The 18,912-nt window shown below is 54.8% G+C and overlaps 1 protein-coding gene across 1 annotated transcript in view; it reads left to right on the top strand.

Annotated features, from left to right (window-relative positions):
- Positions 1-1,961: 1,961 nt before the first annotated feature.
- Positions 1,962-18,912, top strand: part of PAPPA2 (pappalysin 2) — an 88,446-nt gene continuing 71,495 nt past the window's right edge. Inside the window, exons 1-2 of the mRNA XM_077785293.1 lie at positions 1,962-2,433; positions 8,258-9,320. Of these exons, the coding sequence (XP_077641419.1) occupies positions 1,962-2,433; positions 8,258-9,320 (1,535 nt within the window). The remainder of the gene's footprint in view (positions 2,434-8,257; positions 9,321-18,912) is intronic.

Genomic DNA, 18,912 nt, shown 5'->3' with positions numbered 1-18,912 from the left:
TGTTGTGTGGCAAGATGATAAACAGCCTCTTAATAAAGTCACCACCATTCAAAATTAGCCATCCCATGGGATCCTCTCTTATCAAGCCCTGGTAGACAGAGCTATCAGGAGCCTGGCTCATTCCTGAATGAATACTCACTGCAAGCAGCGCTTGCTGGCCTTGGCCCCAGGACAACACTTGCTGGGCCACCTCACCAGTGCCAGGCCCTGAGCAGGGTTGTCACCGTGCCCCCATTGCCAGTGGATGGGCACTGGGTCAGTGGGTGCAGGCAGGAGAGCTGCAGACCTCTTCTCAGCACCTCCCCACAAGCAATGGGTGTTGGTGTTGTGCTTGGATGGGGTTCACAAATGTCCTTGGGAGTTGCTTGAACAACTTTGCATGAGCCATCCTTGCTCTGCCTGGCCTTGTTGGCTCCCTTGTGTCCTCCCTTCCTCTTCACACACTGCCAGCCCAGCCCTCACCTCTCTGTGTGCTCACACCCACCTTCCTCCTTCCCGGGCAGCAGGAGATGCACTGTGCTCACCCCTCCTAACCCTCAGATTTTCCAGCCCTGTATTTTTCTATCTCCCCCTGATTAAAGGCACCGGTCCCCCACCCTTATTCCCATCACCCTCCCACCTTGAGAAGACAAAAACCCGCCCAACCCCAACCCCAGCCCCACACAGCCAGCTCCTGCCGTTTATTCTTAAATCCCTTCCCTCCTGCCTTGCTGGTTTGAAAGCCTGTACCCTGGAATGGGCCTCCCAGCTTTCGCTGGCAACCCTGCTTCAGACTGACCGCCACAGATAGTGTTTGGGAGAGAAAAAAAAAATAATATATAAAATAATAATAAGGAAAAGGAAGCACAAAAAAGCTTCTCATCTCACTGAATCTCCTTGCTGAACTTTTCCTAGTCTCCTATGCCATGTGCTGGTGTGAGGCAGCCTTGGGAACCAAGAGGAAACTTTGGGGGTTTGTTTTCTCACCTGCATGCTTTGAGAAACTCTCCCTAGCAGCGCTGCTGCTGTACCCTCTGGCAGAGGGTGGGTGAGATGCCTCTCACACTGCTGCCCACTCCCTTGGTGCATTCATAGGGGTTTTTTTTGGCTTTTGGAAGTGGTTTGCTCAGGTAAGGCACCTCCACCCCACCTTCTGCACGTGTCATTGTTTGGGAAAGGAAAAAAAATAAAAGCAAGAAAAAGCAGAAAAATCTCTTGCCGAGGAGAGACCCTGAATCCAAGACAACCTCGCCCCTTGCCTGGGGCAGGGCTGAGGGAGGCTGTCCCTTCCTTTCAGCTTCTTTTCCTTCACTCTAGGTGATGGAGATGGAGGATGGAGGTGAGGTGGGAGCTACAACAGAAGAAAACACGGGCGGGGACAGGGCAGGTGCTGTCCCAAAACCCCGAGGGCGGGAAGGGGGTGCGGAGGGGACCCAACGCCCGGAGGGTTGTGTCTCCTCCGCATCCCCTCCCCGCCAGCATCCTGGGCAGCGCCCGGGAGGGCGGAGGGAAGGGAGGGCGATGCTCCGCTCGGGGTTTATTAGATTGGACATAATCATCTTTAAATAAGGGCAGCCCCCCCTCCACACCCCTCCTTGAGGTGGGGGTGGGGAGCGGAGCGCCTCGGGGCTTTCTAGATAAGGGCGACTAACGCATCCCCCGCTCCCGCAGGCAGAGCCGGGCAGCGCCGAGAGCCGCGCAGGGTCCGCCGTGCCCCGGGAACCCCGGCTGCAGGCAGAAAGGGGGTCCCCGCCGCGGTGCTCTCGCCTTCCTTCTCCTTCTCCTCCTCCTCTTCCTCCTCCTCCTCTCGCAGGAGCAGAAGGGAGGAGAGCGGTGCCGGGGAAAAGTTGGGGGCAGCGGCTGCGGCGGGGGGCGGGGGACTGTGCCCCGGCGCTGCCGCCCGCCGCCCCCCTGAACACCCCATTTCCCCCGCGGCCACTCGCCCCCCACCTCCCAGCCCCCCAACTCCGTTCCCAAGGAGGATGCTGCGCGGCGGAGCCCCCCTGGCCGCGCTGCTGCTGGCGGCGCTCAGCCTGGCCCGCGGGGAGCCCCCGCCGGTCTCGGGGTGCGGGATGGAGGCTCCGAGCCGCCGCGCCGCGCCCCCGCATCTCCCGTACGGGCTGTACCCGCAGGGTCCCGCCGCGCACGGGGCGCTCGGAGCTGCATCCCCGCGGGGCCGGAGACCGCGGGGAGCCAGGGCAGGAGGAGAAGAGCCGCAGGGCGAGGCGGACGGCCGGGGCCGGGGCCGCAGCCGGGGGGAGAGGCGGCGGGGCCGGGAGCCGCAGGTGCCGGACCCTCCCCGGGAGCGGCCGCTGCCCGCCCTGTACTTCTCGGGCGGCCGGGAGCAGCTGGCGGCGCGGGCGGAGGCGCTGCCCGCAGTCCCGCGGGAGGAGTTCACCCTGGAGCTGTGGGTGAAGGCGGAGGGCGGACAGAACAACCCGGCCATCATCGCAGGTAAACCCCGGCAGGGCGGGATGGGGACCCGGCACCCCCCGACCCTCCGCAAACATCGCACGGGGGAACTCCCTGACTTCCCCGCTCCGGCAGGTGACACCCCGCGCCCTGTCAGCACCGCGGGCGTGGAATATTCCTCCTTCCCTCGAGACCAAACCCTAAACCATCCCCTCCCCTCTGTTCCCACCCGCCCCGTCCTCCCAGCCCGCCCCCCTCCCCCCACCCCCCATCCCGCCCCGACTCCTGGTTTTTCCGTCTTCCCTCGCCGGGAGCTGGAAGGTCCCTCTGGGTGAAACGCTCCCCGATTGCCTCCCTCGCCCCCACGGCGGCAGTGCCATGCCCGGGGCTCGGGCACACCGGGGCTCGGGCACGCCGGGCTCGGGCACGCCGGGCTCGGGCACACTCGGGCACGCCGGGGCTCGGGCACACCGGGCTCGGGCACACTCGGGCACGCCGGGCTCGGGCACGCCGGGCTCGGGCACACCGGGCTCGGGCACACTCGGGCACGCCGGGCTCGGGCACGCCGGGCTCGGGCACACTCGGGCACGCCGGGCTCGGGCACGCCGGGCTCGGGCACGCCGGGCTCGGGCACACTGGGCTCGGGCACGCCGGGCTCGGGCACACCGGGCTCGGGCACGCCGGGCTCGGGCACGCCGGGCTCGGGCACGCCGGGCTCGGGCACACTCGGGCACGCCGGGCTCGGGCACACCGGGGCTCGGGCACACCGGGGCTCGGGCACACTCGGGCACGCCGGGCTCGGGCACACTGGGCTCGGGCACGCCGGGCTCGGGCACGCCGGGCTCGGGCACACTCGGGCACGCCGGGGCTCGGGCACACCGGGCTCGGGCACACTCGGGCACACCGGGCTCGGGCACACCGGGCTCGGGCACACTCGGGCACGCCGGGGCTCGGGCACACCGGGCCGGGCTCCCGGCGGGTCCCGGGCGGTGCCGCACGGTGGCAGCCGCGCCGCACTCACGGCCCGGCCCGGCCCGGTGCCCCGCGGGCTCTGCGGAGCGGCTGCGGGGCAGCGCCGGCCCCAGACCCATAAGTGCCCCTCGGGAGCTTGCTGAGACACCAGCGAGGGGTGGGCGAGTGCTATGAGGAGCAGCTGAGAGCGCTGGGAGACTCAGCCTGGAGAAAAGGAGGCTCGGGAGGGACCGTGTTGCTCTCCACAACTACCTGGAAGGAGAATGTAGTGATTGTCTGTCTCTTCTCCCAAGAAACAAGTGATGGGACAAGAGGAAATTACCTTAAATTGTGCCAATAGACGTTTATGCTGAATACTAAGAAAAATGTAATCTCTGAAAGAGTTGTCATGCACTGAAACAGGCTGCCCAGAGAAGTGGTAGAATCACCATCCCTGTAATTGTTAACAAATATATAGATGTGGTGCTTAGGGATATGGTTTATTTGGGCTTAACAGTGCTGGGTTAACTGTTGGACTTGACCTCAAAGGCTTTTTCCTATCCTTAATGATCCTGTGATTGAGAAGCTGAGGAGACAGAGAAGACTGGCACACAGCACAGAGCAGGGCAGATGTCACCTCCTGCAGTGGTGCTTCATTCAGCTGTGCCAGGATGGGTGTTTGTGTCTGGGTACAAGCTCGGCAGAGCAGTGCAAGGATGCTAGGAAGGGCTGGGAACAGACATCAGTGCCAGGATATCTGAGGTTCCCACAGTGCAGGCTCCTGTATTTCTGTGCTGCCCCAGCCAAGCTGATTGGGGAATCCCTCTCTCTATCCTAACTCTCCCTTGCCTTGTGATCATCCCACTGAAGCTCCCTCTGCTTTGCCTGGTCCCTTTCAATGATTGATCTCCTCAGTTATAGGGTAATAACCACACCTGTGCTGTGGAAGAGGTAGGAGGAACAAGCTGGAGTCTGTGGCAGAGGGGAAAACCAGCCACGTACCAGGAAACTACTAAACTCCCCAACATCCACCCTTCTGTCTGTCTTCCCACTGGCATCCTCGATGCCCCCCTGCTGGCAGGCAGCACAATTCCCAGTCATCACAGCAGCAGCACAGCTGTTTGCATCTGGAGGTCTGGCCTGCAGGTGCTGGGGTTTGAATTTCCCAGCTAGCCAGCAGAGATTTTTTATTACAATTTTTTATTCTTTATTTTTTAATTTCCTTCTGGAGGGTGGGACAGTCGTTAGTGCTGAAAGCACCACCCGTGAGCGCTGGCATTTCCTCGAGTAATATCCCCCAGCTTCCCTGCTCCAGGGTTTGAGTCAGCCCCAGGAACCTCCGGCTGTCTGAGTCACTGCTCACTTCCCCTGTCTCCCTGCACTTGGGACAGAGGGGCCTGGCTGTGGGTGGCCAAAGGGGGCCAGCCCAATTCTGCTGGCATTTTGGGTGAGCAGGTGACAGCAGCAGCTGCCAGCCCTCGGCAGGTGCCGAGTCTGCTTCTGATCTGCTGCTCCTGCTCTGTCGAACGAGAGGCGACTGAGCTTGAGGTCATCCAGAGGTGTGGAGGAGCTGGAGATGCTCCAAGTGTCCATGTGTGAGGGAAGGCAGGAGGAAAGCAGGGCAGAGCTGAGCTCTCCCAGCATCAGTGCCTGGGAAGCAAGGGCAGGCTAAAGCAGCTCTGATCACAGAAAGCAAGCTGTCCTGTCAGCTGCTGTGGTTGCTGCTTGGATTGAAGGCTCAGGAGTCACTGTTTTTTCCCCCTAGATGTCACATTTTGTCTCAGGGCCACCCTGGATGGGGCTGTTCATCCTTCTTGGTCACTCCTTCATGGGGGACTTCTGCTGGGGTAAAACCTGCCTCAGCCCCTCTTAGGGAAGGAAATTGGTCCTCCTTCCTTGTCCTAGTGATTTTGGGCAGCAGATTAGAGACTTTCATGTGATGCTGTTTCCTTTTCTACCTTTTTTGTCTCCCTTCCATCTATGCCTGCTCTGCTTCTGGTGAACCCCAAGGAATTTCCCTTTGTGCCAGTCTAAGGTTTGTTTTTACTCAGATTGTAGGTGATTTTGTTGGGTCAGATCCTTCACCAGAGACCATCTAAAACATCTTCTGTGTCTAAATCCAGATGTCCTTTTTGGGTCCCTGAGCTGGTTCCCACTGCATACCTTGAGGGGTGACCAGGACTAGAGGCTCCTGGCCTTTGTCACACCCTCTGGAGCATTAGCAGCCGATTTCTCCCAGTATCTGGGTTTCAAAGCATGAGTGAAAGCTGTTCCTTGTGCTGCAAAACTCCTGGCCCCAGTGGCAGAGGCTCTTTGCAGTGTGGTCCTTACAAAGGGGCACACTTGATCTCTTTGTGGGCTTTTTTTCCATGACCTTCCCTGGCAGGTACCTTCCTCTTCAAATTTTTTTGCAGTTACCAACAACTCTTGTTTCAACCCCCAGAGGCAATTCCCCTAAGGCACAGGTGAACAGCCTAAACCAGGCTAGAGCTCCTCTTTCCTGCCTGAGGGACCAGAGGCAGAGCTGCACTTAAAGCTGCTGAGGAGATACCTCATACTTCTACAAACAGCTTTCCCTTCTGGTGGGTGGCCTCAGAATAAAATACTCCTTGGTAAACTCTGGGGTCTTCAAACTGCTTCCCTGATGATTTCTCATGAAGGCCCTTGAGAGATGTCAGGACCTGGTGCTAGACTGTTTTTGTTACACTATTCTGCAGTGGTTGCTGGCTGTAGGACATGCTGCTCTGCCTGCAGAACCTTCACTGCTGCTGATGTGGAGATGTCATCCCTGGCCATGTCTAGGATGGACCAGCTGCTGATTTACTGACTTTCCTCCCCTGTTGTAGAGCTGGCCTTGGCCTTACTTACATCCCTTTGAGGGCTTTGATGAAGTCATCAAACCTGATTCTGGGCTCACTTAAATTTCTTTTGGCCAGTGGTGAACTCATCAGGCACTGCCAGGCATGGCTTGGCTCCAGCATGGGTTTGTGAGGTGATAGCTTACTCTCACCCCAGGGACTGTTCCAACCTTGGTGCTGTTTTTCCAACCCTGATGCTGTTTTTCCCATTTTTATCTTGGGGTTTAATCAAATTTGGGGTGCTCTGAATCATTTCAAGGTGAACTGCATGAGTTTTCCCAAGAGGGAAGGTACCAAGCCCTGTTTCCTCAACCCCAGTGAGGACTAAAAGATGGCTTTTGAGCATGCAGGTCTCAGCACGTTTCAGCTAGCACCCAGCCCATAAACACTCTCCAACTTTGCCTTCTCACTTCTGCAAGGCTCCTTTGCTGGCCTCCTGCTTTTTGGCTTCTCCTGGTTTCAGCTTCCCTGGTCTTTCTGCTTCCCTTTCACAATCCACCAGAAAACAAGAGTTGGCCAAAGCCCATCCACCCACGGAGTCTTTGTGCGTGGCTGCCTTTGTAGTGAGCAGTGACAGGGATCCACGCCCAGGGTGGTTACGGCTGTGGGATGGTTTAGAGGCCACCACCCATCTCGCCCTTGGTGAAAGTGATGGATGGAGGGAGGGAGGGATGCTGCTTCCTGGGCTGCAGCAGGGCTTGACGTGGCCTTTGCCAGCCGTGTTTATAAGGGGGAAGCGTGGGGTCATGGTAACCTGGCTTCAGACACATCCCCTGGATGAGAGCCAGGAGATCCTGCTCCTCCTGGAGCTCCTTCTGGTCTGCACCTCTGCTTCTCTCTACTGGCCTCTTCACAATTCTGGCAGCAGGTGGGGTATCCCCAGGGACAGGCGAGACAGTGGCACAAGCAGGGGTGCTTTGTTTTGGACCACGAGGTCCTGATGCCATAAAGGTGGGCAAGCAGTGTGTGTAATAGGAATGGCACAGTGAGTGGCAGGAAAAGCAGGATGGAGGTTAAGAAATACCCTAGCAGGAACATAAGAAGAGTTTCTGGGCATGGCAGCAGGTTTTGTCATCGCTGGGACACACTTTGTAGGGGTGATGAATGAGAGGGCAGGGTGCCCCCAGAAGACTCCACTGGTCACTCAAAGAGTGACTTCAAGCTCGTTCACCTCAGCAATGGCCTGCATGAATGTCCTGGCTGTGGTGGTTTAGGAGCCCAGAGGCATTTATTTCAAGCAGCAGGTCCCTTTATCCTTGCCAGAGTTTAAGTGCCTTATGCCCACTGATTCCCAATGGCATTCCATGCCTGCAAGCCTCTGGTTCTTTGCCGTGGGCACTCAGCAATCTGGGGGAAAATCAACACAGCTCCAGGTCTTGCCCAGCCTAGAACAGGTTCACAACATGCTTGAGCACAGAGGGAGAGGCTGTTCCTGGGAGTAGATTTATGTTCAGGTGACCTTAGGGGCTGAGGAGTGCACTCGCCAGCCTGGAGAGTGGAGAGAGGAGAGTGGAGAGAGGAGAGTGGAGAGAGGAGAGTGGAGAGAGGAGCAGCCCTCTCCAGCCCTCTCCTGCCAGCAGTGGATGCATGACTGGGAGGGAAACTGGAGCATAAACGAGAGCTGTAAATCTGCCTGGAAGCTGTTGGGGAAGCAGTCCCTGGAGGAGCCTGTATTGCTTTGGGTTGCTGTGCTCTAATTCTTAAAAGCTTTGGCTCGCAGATAAAAAGCTTAGCCTCTAATCCCATCCCGCCAGAGCACTCCTACAGAGAGCAACTCAGAAACACCTCGCTCTTCAGCCTCTCCTCCCATCCGTGCTCTTCCTCCTCTCTCCATCCTGCCTCTCTGGCTCTGCCATTCTTCCTGGCTGCTCCACCTACTCATCCAAATGATTTTGAATGGGGGCTGGGGTGTCACTCCTGGCAGAGCACCCACTGCCCAGCCTCTGACCACCTTCATTTACCTGCACCCAGCCTGTGCTCCAGGGAGGAGTGGTCATGCTCTCTGGTCCTTACCAGCTCTCCTCTCTGTCTCCATCCCTGTCCCCGACCTGCTGCAGGTGTCTTCAACAACTGCTCGCACTCAGCCAGCGACAAGGGCTGGGCGCTGGGCATCCGCGCCCTGCAGCTCAATGGCAAGAAGGACGCCCGCTTCTTCTTCTCCCTCCGCACGGACCGGGCGGCCGCCGCCACCGAGGTGACCTCCCACCGCCGCTACCGCCCTGAGGCGTGGACACACCTGGCCGCCAGCTACGATGGCCGGTGGATGGCCCTCTACGTCGATGGGGTGCGGGTGGGCCGCTCCGGCGGGCAGGAGGGACCCCTGCACAGTGCCTTCATGTCCTCCTGTCACACGCTGCTGCTGGGGGGGGACGCCTGGGGGACCACCCACACTTTCCGGGGACACCTGGCCGGGCTGGCCCTGTGGCGTGGTGCCCTGTCCCAGTCCCACCTCCAGCGTTCCTTTCTAGAGGAGGTGGCCGAGGAGACGGCGGGGCTGGCTCTGGCCGCTGGCTTTGCCACCCCGGAGGAGCGCTGGGCGCCTTTTCGGGAGGGTGCCTTCCCCCAGCAGCGGGTGCTGCCGTCCCCACCTTCCCCCGTGCTGCGGCCGCTGGGCCCCCCTGCGTGCGGGCAGACAGCCTGCGACAACGTGGAGCTGGCGGGGCACTACAACCAGCACTGGCCGCTGCGCAGCTGGAAGGTGCTGCGCTACCGCGTGGTGAACCTGGCCGAGGACGACGGCGGCCGGCCCACGGTCACCTGGGAGCAGATCTGGCGGCAGCACCGGGCTCTGAGCGAAGCTTTCCGGCCCTACAACATCTCCTGGCAGCTCAGCCTGCTGGACGTGCGCAACTCCTCCCTGCGCCGCCGCGCCGTGCTGCTGGGCTGCGAGCCCAGCAAGGTGGGCAACGAGCGCTGTGACCCCGAGTGCGAGCATCCCCTCACGGGCTACGATGGCGGCGACTGCCGAAGGGCCGGCCGCTGCTTCTCCTGGAAGCGCCGCGACGGCGTCTGCCACATGGAGTGCAACAACATGTTGGACGACTTCGATGACGGCGACTGCTGCGACCCGCGGGCCACCGACGTGGCCAGGACCTGCTTCGACCCTGACTCGCCCCAGCGGTAGGCGTGGGGCTCGTGGGGGGTGGCACACCAAGGGATGGGGTGCTCCCTCTCCCCAGCACCTGCTCTGCTTCTGACCAGTGGCTTTCCAGTGTGGGAAGCCAGCGTTTTCCCATGGGATGGGTGTGTTTGCCATCAAAAGAAGCACATCCTTTGGTGTGATATGGCACCCCGCTGTGAAACCCTGCCAGCAAGTGTTTTTTCCACTCAGGGACACTCCTCCCCCTGCCCCCACCCCAGGGATATTCCCAGTGCAGAGCTGCCAGCCTCAGGTTACATGCCAGGGAATGTGGGCATCCCTGGGGTGGGCAGAGCAGCCAGTGCAAAGGATATTGCTTACCCTGATCCCCTGCATGCCATGTAGCTGAGGAATTGCTGCCCTTTCTCACCTTCCTTGGATGTATCTACAGTCTGATTTCTTAATTTGTGTTCAAAATACCTTTTGTTGATTGCTGCAGTGGGGAGAAGGAGGCAACCCAGCAGTGCTAGATGTGAGGTGGAGGATTTGGAAAGGTGTGAGTGGGTCTAAGGTCTAAGCCTTCCTGAATCTTTCCCCATGGACTGATGCTCACAAGGAAATTCTCTGGGTTGGAGAAGGATGTGTGCCTTTACCATCTGCTGCGGGTGCAAAATACCTTGAAAATCCACATGGACTAAAACCCACGGAGCATCCATATGCTGTGTTAGGGGACCCTTGCTCTCCCCAGAGGTCTTTGGAATCAGCAGCAAGTGGGGGGATGGAGAGGAAGACCAATTGACATGATGGGGGACCCCAGGTAGTTGAGAACAGTGTCCTTGGTGCAGCTGGTGGCTTGCACCCACCTGCTCTCCTTGCTGGAGCCTCTGAAGTGCCAGCAGCCCTGTTGATGCTTTTAGCACTCAGGACTCAGCTGCCTGTACTTTCTATATGGAGATGGGGAAGGAGAAAAAAAAGTCATGGCTTTTCCTTTTTTTTGTTGTTTTGTTTTTTTTTTGTTTTTTTTTTTTTGTTTGTGTGTTTGTTTGTTTTTGTTTTATTTAAAGCCGTTTCTGTCTCAGTGTCAGAGAAAATTCATTCCGTACTCTTGACTCCCAGTGACAGGCAGAGGTGCCCTCTGGAGCAGGAGGGATGCAGCACAGAAGGCAGCATTTGTCAAGAAAAGTTTTAGGGATACACCTGTCCTTTGATCTTCTTTCTCCTTCACTTTTCTTTCCCTGGGCTGTGGGAGCAGATAGGCTGTAGCCATGAATCTCTTCTTCCCAAGTCTGCTTCTTCTCTCTGCTCCTTCCCAGGCAGGACACGGAGGGAAGAGGGAAGCAGGTGTCTCTGTTTTGGGCAGTGGTGATAGAGAGGAGCAGCACTTTCCCCATCCCTTCCTGAGTCCTTCTCACCCATCCTTAAGTTGCCTGAGAAAACCAGAAGGAGGATGGGGAACCTTTCTTCCAGTGCATCCCAGTGACACAGAGAGGCATCACGCCGTGTCCCTGCCCAAGCAACCCTCCCCAGATGTTTCCCCACCTCTGGAAGTCTCTTTGGTGACAGCCATCATTGCCACCCTGTGACCACCTGTCCCCTTGTTTCCCATGCTGCAAGCCAGCATGGAAGTGCTTTCCTGATCATGAAAAGCCTCCACAACAACTCCGCACTTGTGGTGGCCATCAGCATTCAACACCACTTGGCCTTGGCTTTGGCAGGGCAAAGGCTCTGTCTTTGCTTCTGTGTGCAGTTAGAGAAATGTTTTCAACCTCAGACAAGAAGGGCTCCACCTTAAATTGAAAAAGGCCAAATTTTTGCTGGTATGAATCAGGGCTTCCATTTGTCAGGATTTTCCCCTGAAAGTTGGGAAACAAAACAAAGCAGAACAAAAAAACTCCTTGCTTCTGTGGGAAAGGAATGGGAAAATGGGAACACTAGGGAAATAACAAATCTTTTGCAATTTTCTTTCCGCAGACCTCATTGGTCTGCACAGAGAACAAGAATGATTGATTGAAGACTAAACTCAGAAAAATTAAATCCAGTGTGCCTGGCATTTGGGAAATGAGGGGGCATGGGTTGAGTCCTGCTGCCACTGAGGTCTTCTGAGCTGCCTTTGGCTGGCTCCTTCAGAGATCACAGGAAAAAGGAGTCACTGAATGGTTTGGGTGGGAAGGACCTTTACGTGTATCCAGTTCCACCCCTCCTGTGATGGTCAGGGGCACCTTTCACTAGACCAGATTGCTCAAAGCCCCATCTGATCTGGTGATACTGGTGGACATCCACCCTCCCTGTGCTCATCCTTGCTGAGGATGGTTTCTGGGGAAGAACATATATTTGTGGGAAAACCGCCGGGAAACTAGTAGTGTGTGTTTGGGAAAAACCAAGGTGAACTTGTGCTTGCTGAAGAGCATGGCCAGGTTTGTGGCGTTCCCCCAGAATTGGTGGGTGAACCCCAAGACACAGAAGCAGGGGACCTCAGCCTGGGGGGGTTTGTTCAGGCAGAGCTGAGTCCTTGCTGCATTTGCATTTGATGTAAGGTATTATACTTAAATGAGCAGGGCAGCTGGTGAACTTACAGAAGGATTTTTAGGGTGGATGCCAAAACAGAAGAAATAATGTGAAATAAAATTTAACAAAGTGCAGAAAGGAGGCACAATAAGAGCCAGGTGCTTTGATGCAAACAGCAGCTTTGGGTCTGTAACTGAAGGAGAGTGAGCTGGCTGCTGCTCACCCAGACATCTCTGCTCCCTCATACCTGTGCCAGAGCCCAGCAGGGAGCTGTGGCTTTGGGACAATCAGGAGACAGGGAACCCCCACTGAAGGTGATCTCTGCATCTCCTTACAGACCAAGATGGCAAGAACAAAAATCTTAGGATCTTTTTCACGGGTTAAGTCATCTCTACTTCATGTCAAGGCTTTCACAAAGAGTGGTTTGGATGTGAATGTTTCTTACTACGGCCAAAAATAATTGAGTTGAGAAAGTCAGAGTGAGATGCTGGGCAATTTCTTACCAGCATTGTAGACATATTCAATACATTTTGGTGAGGGGTCTCAACACCATGTCTTGTTCTTCACAATTGTAAGCACTCAAGCAAAAGCTTTTTCCATCTTAACACATTTCTGATTTAAAATTCCCTCTTGGGCTGCAGCTTAAAGAGAAGTAAATTAGAGGAAAAAGCTGAGGAACAGTGGTGGCATCAATGCTTTTTAGCTGGTGAACATCTCATTATAATTCCAGGGCTACAGCTTGTGCCAGCTTATACCCTCACCCAGGGGAGGGAAATGAGATTTGGATAGAAGGATTAATCAATTTTTTTTTACAAGTATGTAGTGACAGGACAAGGGGGAGTGGGTTTAAGCTGAAGAAGGTCAGGTTTAGATTAGATATCAGGAGGAAATTTTTCTCCGTGAGGGTGGTGAGGCCCTGGCACAGGTGCCCAGAGAAGCTGTGGCTGCCCTGTCCCTGGCAGTGTTCAAGGCCAGGTTGGACAGGGCTTGGAGCAACCTGTGACAGTGGAAAGTGTCCCTGCCTTTGGAAGGGCATTGGAATGAGTTGATATTTAAAGCCCTTTCCAACCCACAACATGCCAGGGTTCTGTGAAAACTCTGCTGGGAATGGAGCCAGCTGTGGCTGAGGCAGAAGCTGGGATAAGGGTTGATGCTGGAATGATATCAGTGGGCACTGAAACACGCTGCTGAGTCCCTCCTGCACCTGCTCTGGCAGCACTTGGAAGAAGACAAGTCCTGCTGTGCTATGAGACAGCTGGACCACCACCCACGGGTGGAACCCACCAGTGGGACTGTGCATTTGTGGCAGGAGGGAGACTTTAGGCAAGAACTCGGGTGGAGAGCTGTGTGCAGACATCCCTGCAAGGCAGCCCAACAGGAGGCAAAGGGAAGCAAGGCACAGATTTCCCATTCACCCCTGGTCCACCCTATGAGGAACAAGGGGACAGGCAATATCAGGAGAGTTACTATCATCCTTCACCCAGTTTTATCCTGACTTCAGGTGTTTCCTAGGAGTTGCTGGCAGTCCAATGTCGGGGTCTGGAGTAAAATTTGCCTTAATTTTCTGCAGGCTCCCATCCTCTTGTGGAGCTTAGAGTGCTGCTGTAATTGATGCTCTTGGAAGGAAAGCAGCAACAGCTCATTAGCAGCAATTAACACTCAGCGAGGGTCCCCCTCGGGCACTTAGTCAATGAGAATCTGTGTGTGACACAGTTAATGTGAAAAGAAAAACCGGAGGGGAGTCTGGAGAGCAAAGTGGGTAAGGGCAGAGCTGCTGGGCCTTTCATCTTGCTGCCCAAAGTAATGGCAGAAATAACCGAAGTGACAAAAGGAGGTGAAAAATGATGAGGTGTCTCCAGGCTTGGTGGCCTCTGCTGGGATGACCAAAGGTGTGATGTTAAAATGTACCTGATTAACTGGACACTTGATGGGCTTTAACATAAGCTTAGCTGCCTCCCTCCTAAGGGACTGGTGCTTAACTGGGTTAAGGCTGCTTGGGAGCCTCCTGCTATTTAAGCCTTGCCTTCAAAAACTGATCCAGATTAACCTCCCTAAAAGTCTCTGGTGGACAACCACGAGGAAGAAGGAATCACTGAGCCATCCTGGGCACCTGAGCAGCCCCTTGTCAGGAGATGTTCAGCTGAATGTGGTTGGATTTGAGAGCATAAAAGGTGTCAAATTGAGAGCAGTTGAGACAATGAGGTATCTTGGAGCCAGAGCTGACCTGCCTGGCCTTAATCCCTACCAGATGGTAAAACAGCATTCCAATTAGCTGCTCTCTTCCCCTCCTTCTTCCCTTACTACAGGAAACCTTAGTAGGTCTTACTGTGAAAGAGGGCAGGTACGTGCAAAGTTATTGCAAAGGCTTTGCATACAACCTCAGGCCGCTGGCAATGCTGCAGAGAACAGACTCAACTGGAGAGGGTAGGTGTCTGCTGCTTGGGTTCTTGGAGGGTGGATGGGAGAGGGTGTTTTCAGTTATTTTCTCTGCCTGTGGAGTGGCAGAGATGATGTTGGTCGCTTGAGGAATTCATGGCAAGGAGACTCTCTGCTCAGAACCTGAGCTCTGGCTGCTTTTGAGCCCCCTCTGGCACCGCTTGGAGTCCTACTGGCATGAGCCTAAATATTGTCCTGGTGTATCCAAAGAGCCTCAAGTGCTGGGCTTGGGCTTTAGAGTGGTGAGGAGGGGAGTGCTTTGGAAACACCAAAAGTGGCAGTGCTGGGTTCACTGACTTCTGAGCTTGCTGCTTCTAGGCTCTAGAAGACCTGCTGGAACTGTGGGGCTGCAGGACTTTTTGCTGCAGCCCGATGGTGGATGCTTTAAAGTTTTGTGACTGATTGGATTTGAGTTTATTGGAAAACTTCTCTTTTCCTTGTAGGAAAGTCCCTTTTCTCTGAGCTTTCCTATGGATTAACAGTTTTAAAACTTAGCAAAAATAGGGGGGAATGTTTTTGGTAGAGCCCATTATATCAGGTGGGCAGGATGTCTCCCAAGTCACTTTCTTGTGATGGGATTTGGAGGCTACACCTTTGTGAAGGTGCCTCAGCCTACCCAGATCCCTAACTTGGGGTTGAAGACCCCGGCCTTGCTTTTGATCTTCTCAGAATGTTGGCTAGTGTGGAGGTAGATATTCTCTGATTGGAGAGTATTTGGCATGTTACCACTGCTTGGTTGCAGGAGCCCAGCAGTGGGATTTTGCTGCCAAGAGAGAGGACTTGGGATGGTGAGAGACTGCACTGCTGTGGTGGGGGCTCCAGCATGGAGATCCCTCCAAGGGAGGCACACCAAGGTCTGACTCAGCCCATCCAACAGCTGGAGGGCAGTGGGACTGTGGAAATTGCTTCTTCCCAGAGGGAAATAACTAAGATGTTGCCATGCAAGGGCCTGTGCTGGCTCTCGGGAGCACTTTCCAAAGGCAGAGTGATAGCCCCTGGTGGGGGTCAGAGCTCTGCTGTGTTACCCTGCGGGGCTGGAAGAGCAGCACAAAAGTGTAGAGGTGTTTAGCAACAAGGGGAGCTCCCCAATCCCATCTTGTGGATGTGCACAAATCCTCCCTGCTTTTTTTTTCGGGTGCTATATTAGGAAATAAAATCACATTAATGCACTTCTTTTCTGGGCAAGGTAGAAAGCTCAGGGGTTAATTTCCAGCAGGGCTCCGCGGGAGGATGAGTCTCTCACTCCCATCAGCCTTCCTGCGAGCTGGAGCTGCCAGGCTGCGAGTTCCTGGAGGAACCTGCTCGGTTCCCCCGGGGTGACCACATCTCCGTGGGAGAGGGAGAACATGATCTGCGTGTGACTGAGGGCACAGGACCCCTGCCCAGTGGCTGTAGGCAGCCGGGGTGCTTTTGGGGAAAACAGCTGTCCCAGATGTGAGCTATTGTTCTCGAAAACGCCACCGACTCGGGGGCTCACTTGAGGGGGGCCGATTGTATTGGGATGGCAATTGTGAAGGAACAGCGTGTGTCCCACGGCTGGGAGGGGTCACTCTTTGTTAGGCCTCCCCAGGGCTCCTCCTGATCCTGCTGAACCCTTGCCCGTGGGTGGGGGACGCCAGCCGAGGCCTGGCCAGGCCCGTGAGAGCCCAGGAGCCGAGGTGGCAGGAGCTTGGCAGCTCCGCAGGGACGCCCGTCGCTGACAGGGCCTCCAGGACGGCTCCAGCTGCCAGGGCAGCCTTCAAGTGAACATCCTGCTTCGAGTTTTCCTTGGCCCGGCCACCACTGTTATTTAGGAAATCAAATTGCCCCTTTCCAGAGGGCAGGGGGGTGAGAGGGAATGAGCCCAGCACCACCCAAACCAGCTGAGATGGTGTGATGCTTTTGGAGGCTTTAAGAAGGATGGGGATGCTGAATGCTTGTGACTGTTGCCTCACAAGGGCTGTGCTGGGGATGAGAGGCAGCCTTGGTTTTATATTTTTTTCTGTTAATGTATGATTGTTGCACTACAGAATTTCCCCAATAAATTATCTCATGTCCTTTTTATATCTGTGAGGAGGGCATTTTTAGAATACTGGCTTGTGCACTTTGTGCTTTGGCTGGGACACCCAGTTGTCTGGATCTAAAAAAAAGTGGAGGCTTGGGACTTGGTTTTACCCTAAAAACCAAAATATATGCATATAAAAAGCAAGTTGGAGATGTTTGGCTTGAACAGATTTCTTTTCCTCTGTCTCAATCCCTTTCCCTACCAACATCATGGTTATAAGTTCTTGCCCTTCAGTGAGAAGTTTAGGGTGAATGTAGCAAAGTTTTGGATGTTTTGGGAAGACTAGACGTTGCCATCTTGGTGAAGAGTGCACAAGGAGGAGCTTATTGACCACAGGGCTGTGTGGTTCCTCTTGAGCAGTTAGCTTAATGCCCTGGGAGCATCATCCTTACTCAGCAACCTGATCCACTGCTGTCAGGCCTGTTAAAGCATCTTTATCCCGACACTGCCCAGGAATGTGAACAGAAGTGACAGGCCAGAGATTGGAAGGGTGGCATTCTGATCCTCTGCCACCCTTTTATTGCCTATGCTGCCCTGCTGGTGGATGGGGATGCCCATTGCAGCGGACTGCAAGGCTCGTCTGGCACCAGAAGAAGAAATCCTTCTCCCACCTTGCAGTGTCTCTGGTGCCTTTTCTGCTGCCCTGTTTGTCAGTTTGAGACTGGATGAAGAAGAAAGACTGATTTTTTTTTTTGGTTTTTTTTTTTTTTTTTTTTTTTTCCCCTCTTGTCACTTCAGCTGTTTTTGGAGATGGCCTCAAGCTTGGGATTCTGCCTTTTTGCACCCATGTAGAAACCAGTTTGTGGTCTGGCCCCTCTTTGCCAGCCATGCCTTCTGTCAGGAGGTGACCCAGGTGCCTCCTGATACACCTCAGTCCACGTTTCTCTCCAGCCTTGACTGATTCCAGCACGGATCTCCACACACCCCCTCTGCTGAGGCCTGGTGCTGGAGGTGATGTGCACCACTCCCAGCTCCTTGGCTTCAGGCAGTGTGTGGCAGATCCTCACTGCCACATGTCTATAGTAAAATGTCGTGAACCCCAGACCCAGGGAAGAAATGATGATGTTTGGCTCCAGATCAGGAGGCTGAAGGATCTGCTTTATTAGAACTATACTATATTACATTAATACACTTTTTAAAGAGATACTGCACTATTCTACATACTTACTTCTTACTTACCTAACTCAAACTCGTGACTCTCTGCTGAGAGTCCGAGCCACAGCTGGATCTCACTGGTCACTGACCCCAAACAACCTTCACCAGAATCCAGCCCAGCCATCACTGCAGGTAAACAATGTCCACACCACATTCCACAGGGGGAAATAAAGGAGCAGAGATAAAGATTGTTTTCTCTTCCCTCTGTGCTTCTCCTGAGAGACAGAATTATGTCTCTCTGTCCAGAGAATGTGAATATCACAATGTGTGCTGTAAGGTCACCTTCACCATCACTCCCAGTCCATTGCTCTCCCTCTTTCCCAGCAGCTGAGATCTATCCTGTGGATGAGGGTGCTGTGAGAGAGGAGGAGACATTTGGGAAGAGCTGGACACTTCCTTTCCCTTGAGCAGCAGCAAGATGTGGGTGCCTCACTTCTCTGAGCTCCTGTGAAAACCCTGCAGAGGTCACATCTTTCAATATGCTTGCCAACACCTGCCTGTGCTGTGGGCAAAGGTAATCACCAGCCAGGGAAACTGAGGCACAGAAACCTTGGACATCTTCCCCCCAGTCATGCAGCAGTGAGGTGCTGGCATCTGGCCCTTCTGCCTCCCCATTCCTGGGCAGGGAGGAGAGGCATTTAATGAAAGGAGATGAAGCTGCTGTGTCCTGGCTGAAAACAAGCAGAAAAGTTGCAGAGTTCCCCTCTGTCTGGAGGGCTTTAATGAGCTGCTGGCACTGAGACACTGCTCAGCCATGTGGGGCAGGAGAACTGCACCCACTGGGGTTATCCCCTCTCCCTTGCCTTGGCAGATTGTGAATTGCACTATAAAAACTGATAGTGAATGCTGGGCTCCTGGTGACCCTAAGCTGTGTTCAAAAACCATAAGGCCTCCCTCAGCCTGGAACATTACTTTGTTTTAGGCAAAAAGGAAGATAACTGGTTTACAGATCTGCTCTTGTAGCTTAGGTGGGACAAGGCTGAGCTGTGCAACCTTAGGTAAAAAAGACCTGTAAAAACTTTGCCCTGGCCTGGGATGCTTTTTCTCATTTTGCTTTGAAGCAAACAATCCAGACAGAAAGGGAACCATCCCTGACTTTGTTTAGCTTGGAACAAGCTCTAGAATAATTTGCCACCGTTGAGTTCTGCCTCCCAAAACCACACAGGGCTGCAAACATATTTCTCCATTTCCCCTGCTGCTTGCTTGCCTCCTCTCCCACATGCTGTGTAACTCCAGCCAGCATTGGCATTGCCAAAGGAAGGTGAGTTCTTACCCTGTGCTGTGGATTGCAAGGCTCTCCCAAGCTGTTGGTGAGTGCTGGAGCTGGGATGATGCCTATGCTGGGCTTTGGAGGGCAAGGCTGGACTCCTCTCCTTCCCTGAGCTGCTGTTTCACTGCCTTTCTCCCAGGCAGAACTCTTTTTTTTCCCCTCAATGGTTCTAAATTGGATCTTTAATTCATCCTTTTGATTTTTTTTTTCCATAACTCCCTGC

This window comes from Lonchura striata, chromosome 9 (genome assembly GCF_046129695.1).
Source record: "Lonchura striata isolate bLonStr1 chromosome 9, bLonStr1.mat, whole genome shotgun sequence".
Classification (NCBI taxonomy): domain Eukaryota; kingdom Metazoa; phylum Chordata; class Aves; order Passeriformes; family Estrildidae; genus Lonchura; species Lonchura striata.
Note: the sequence above shows the minus strand (reverse complement) of the source record. Positions and strands in the feature narration are given on the sequence as shown.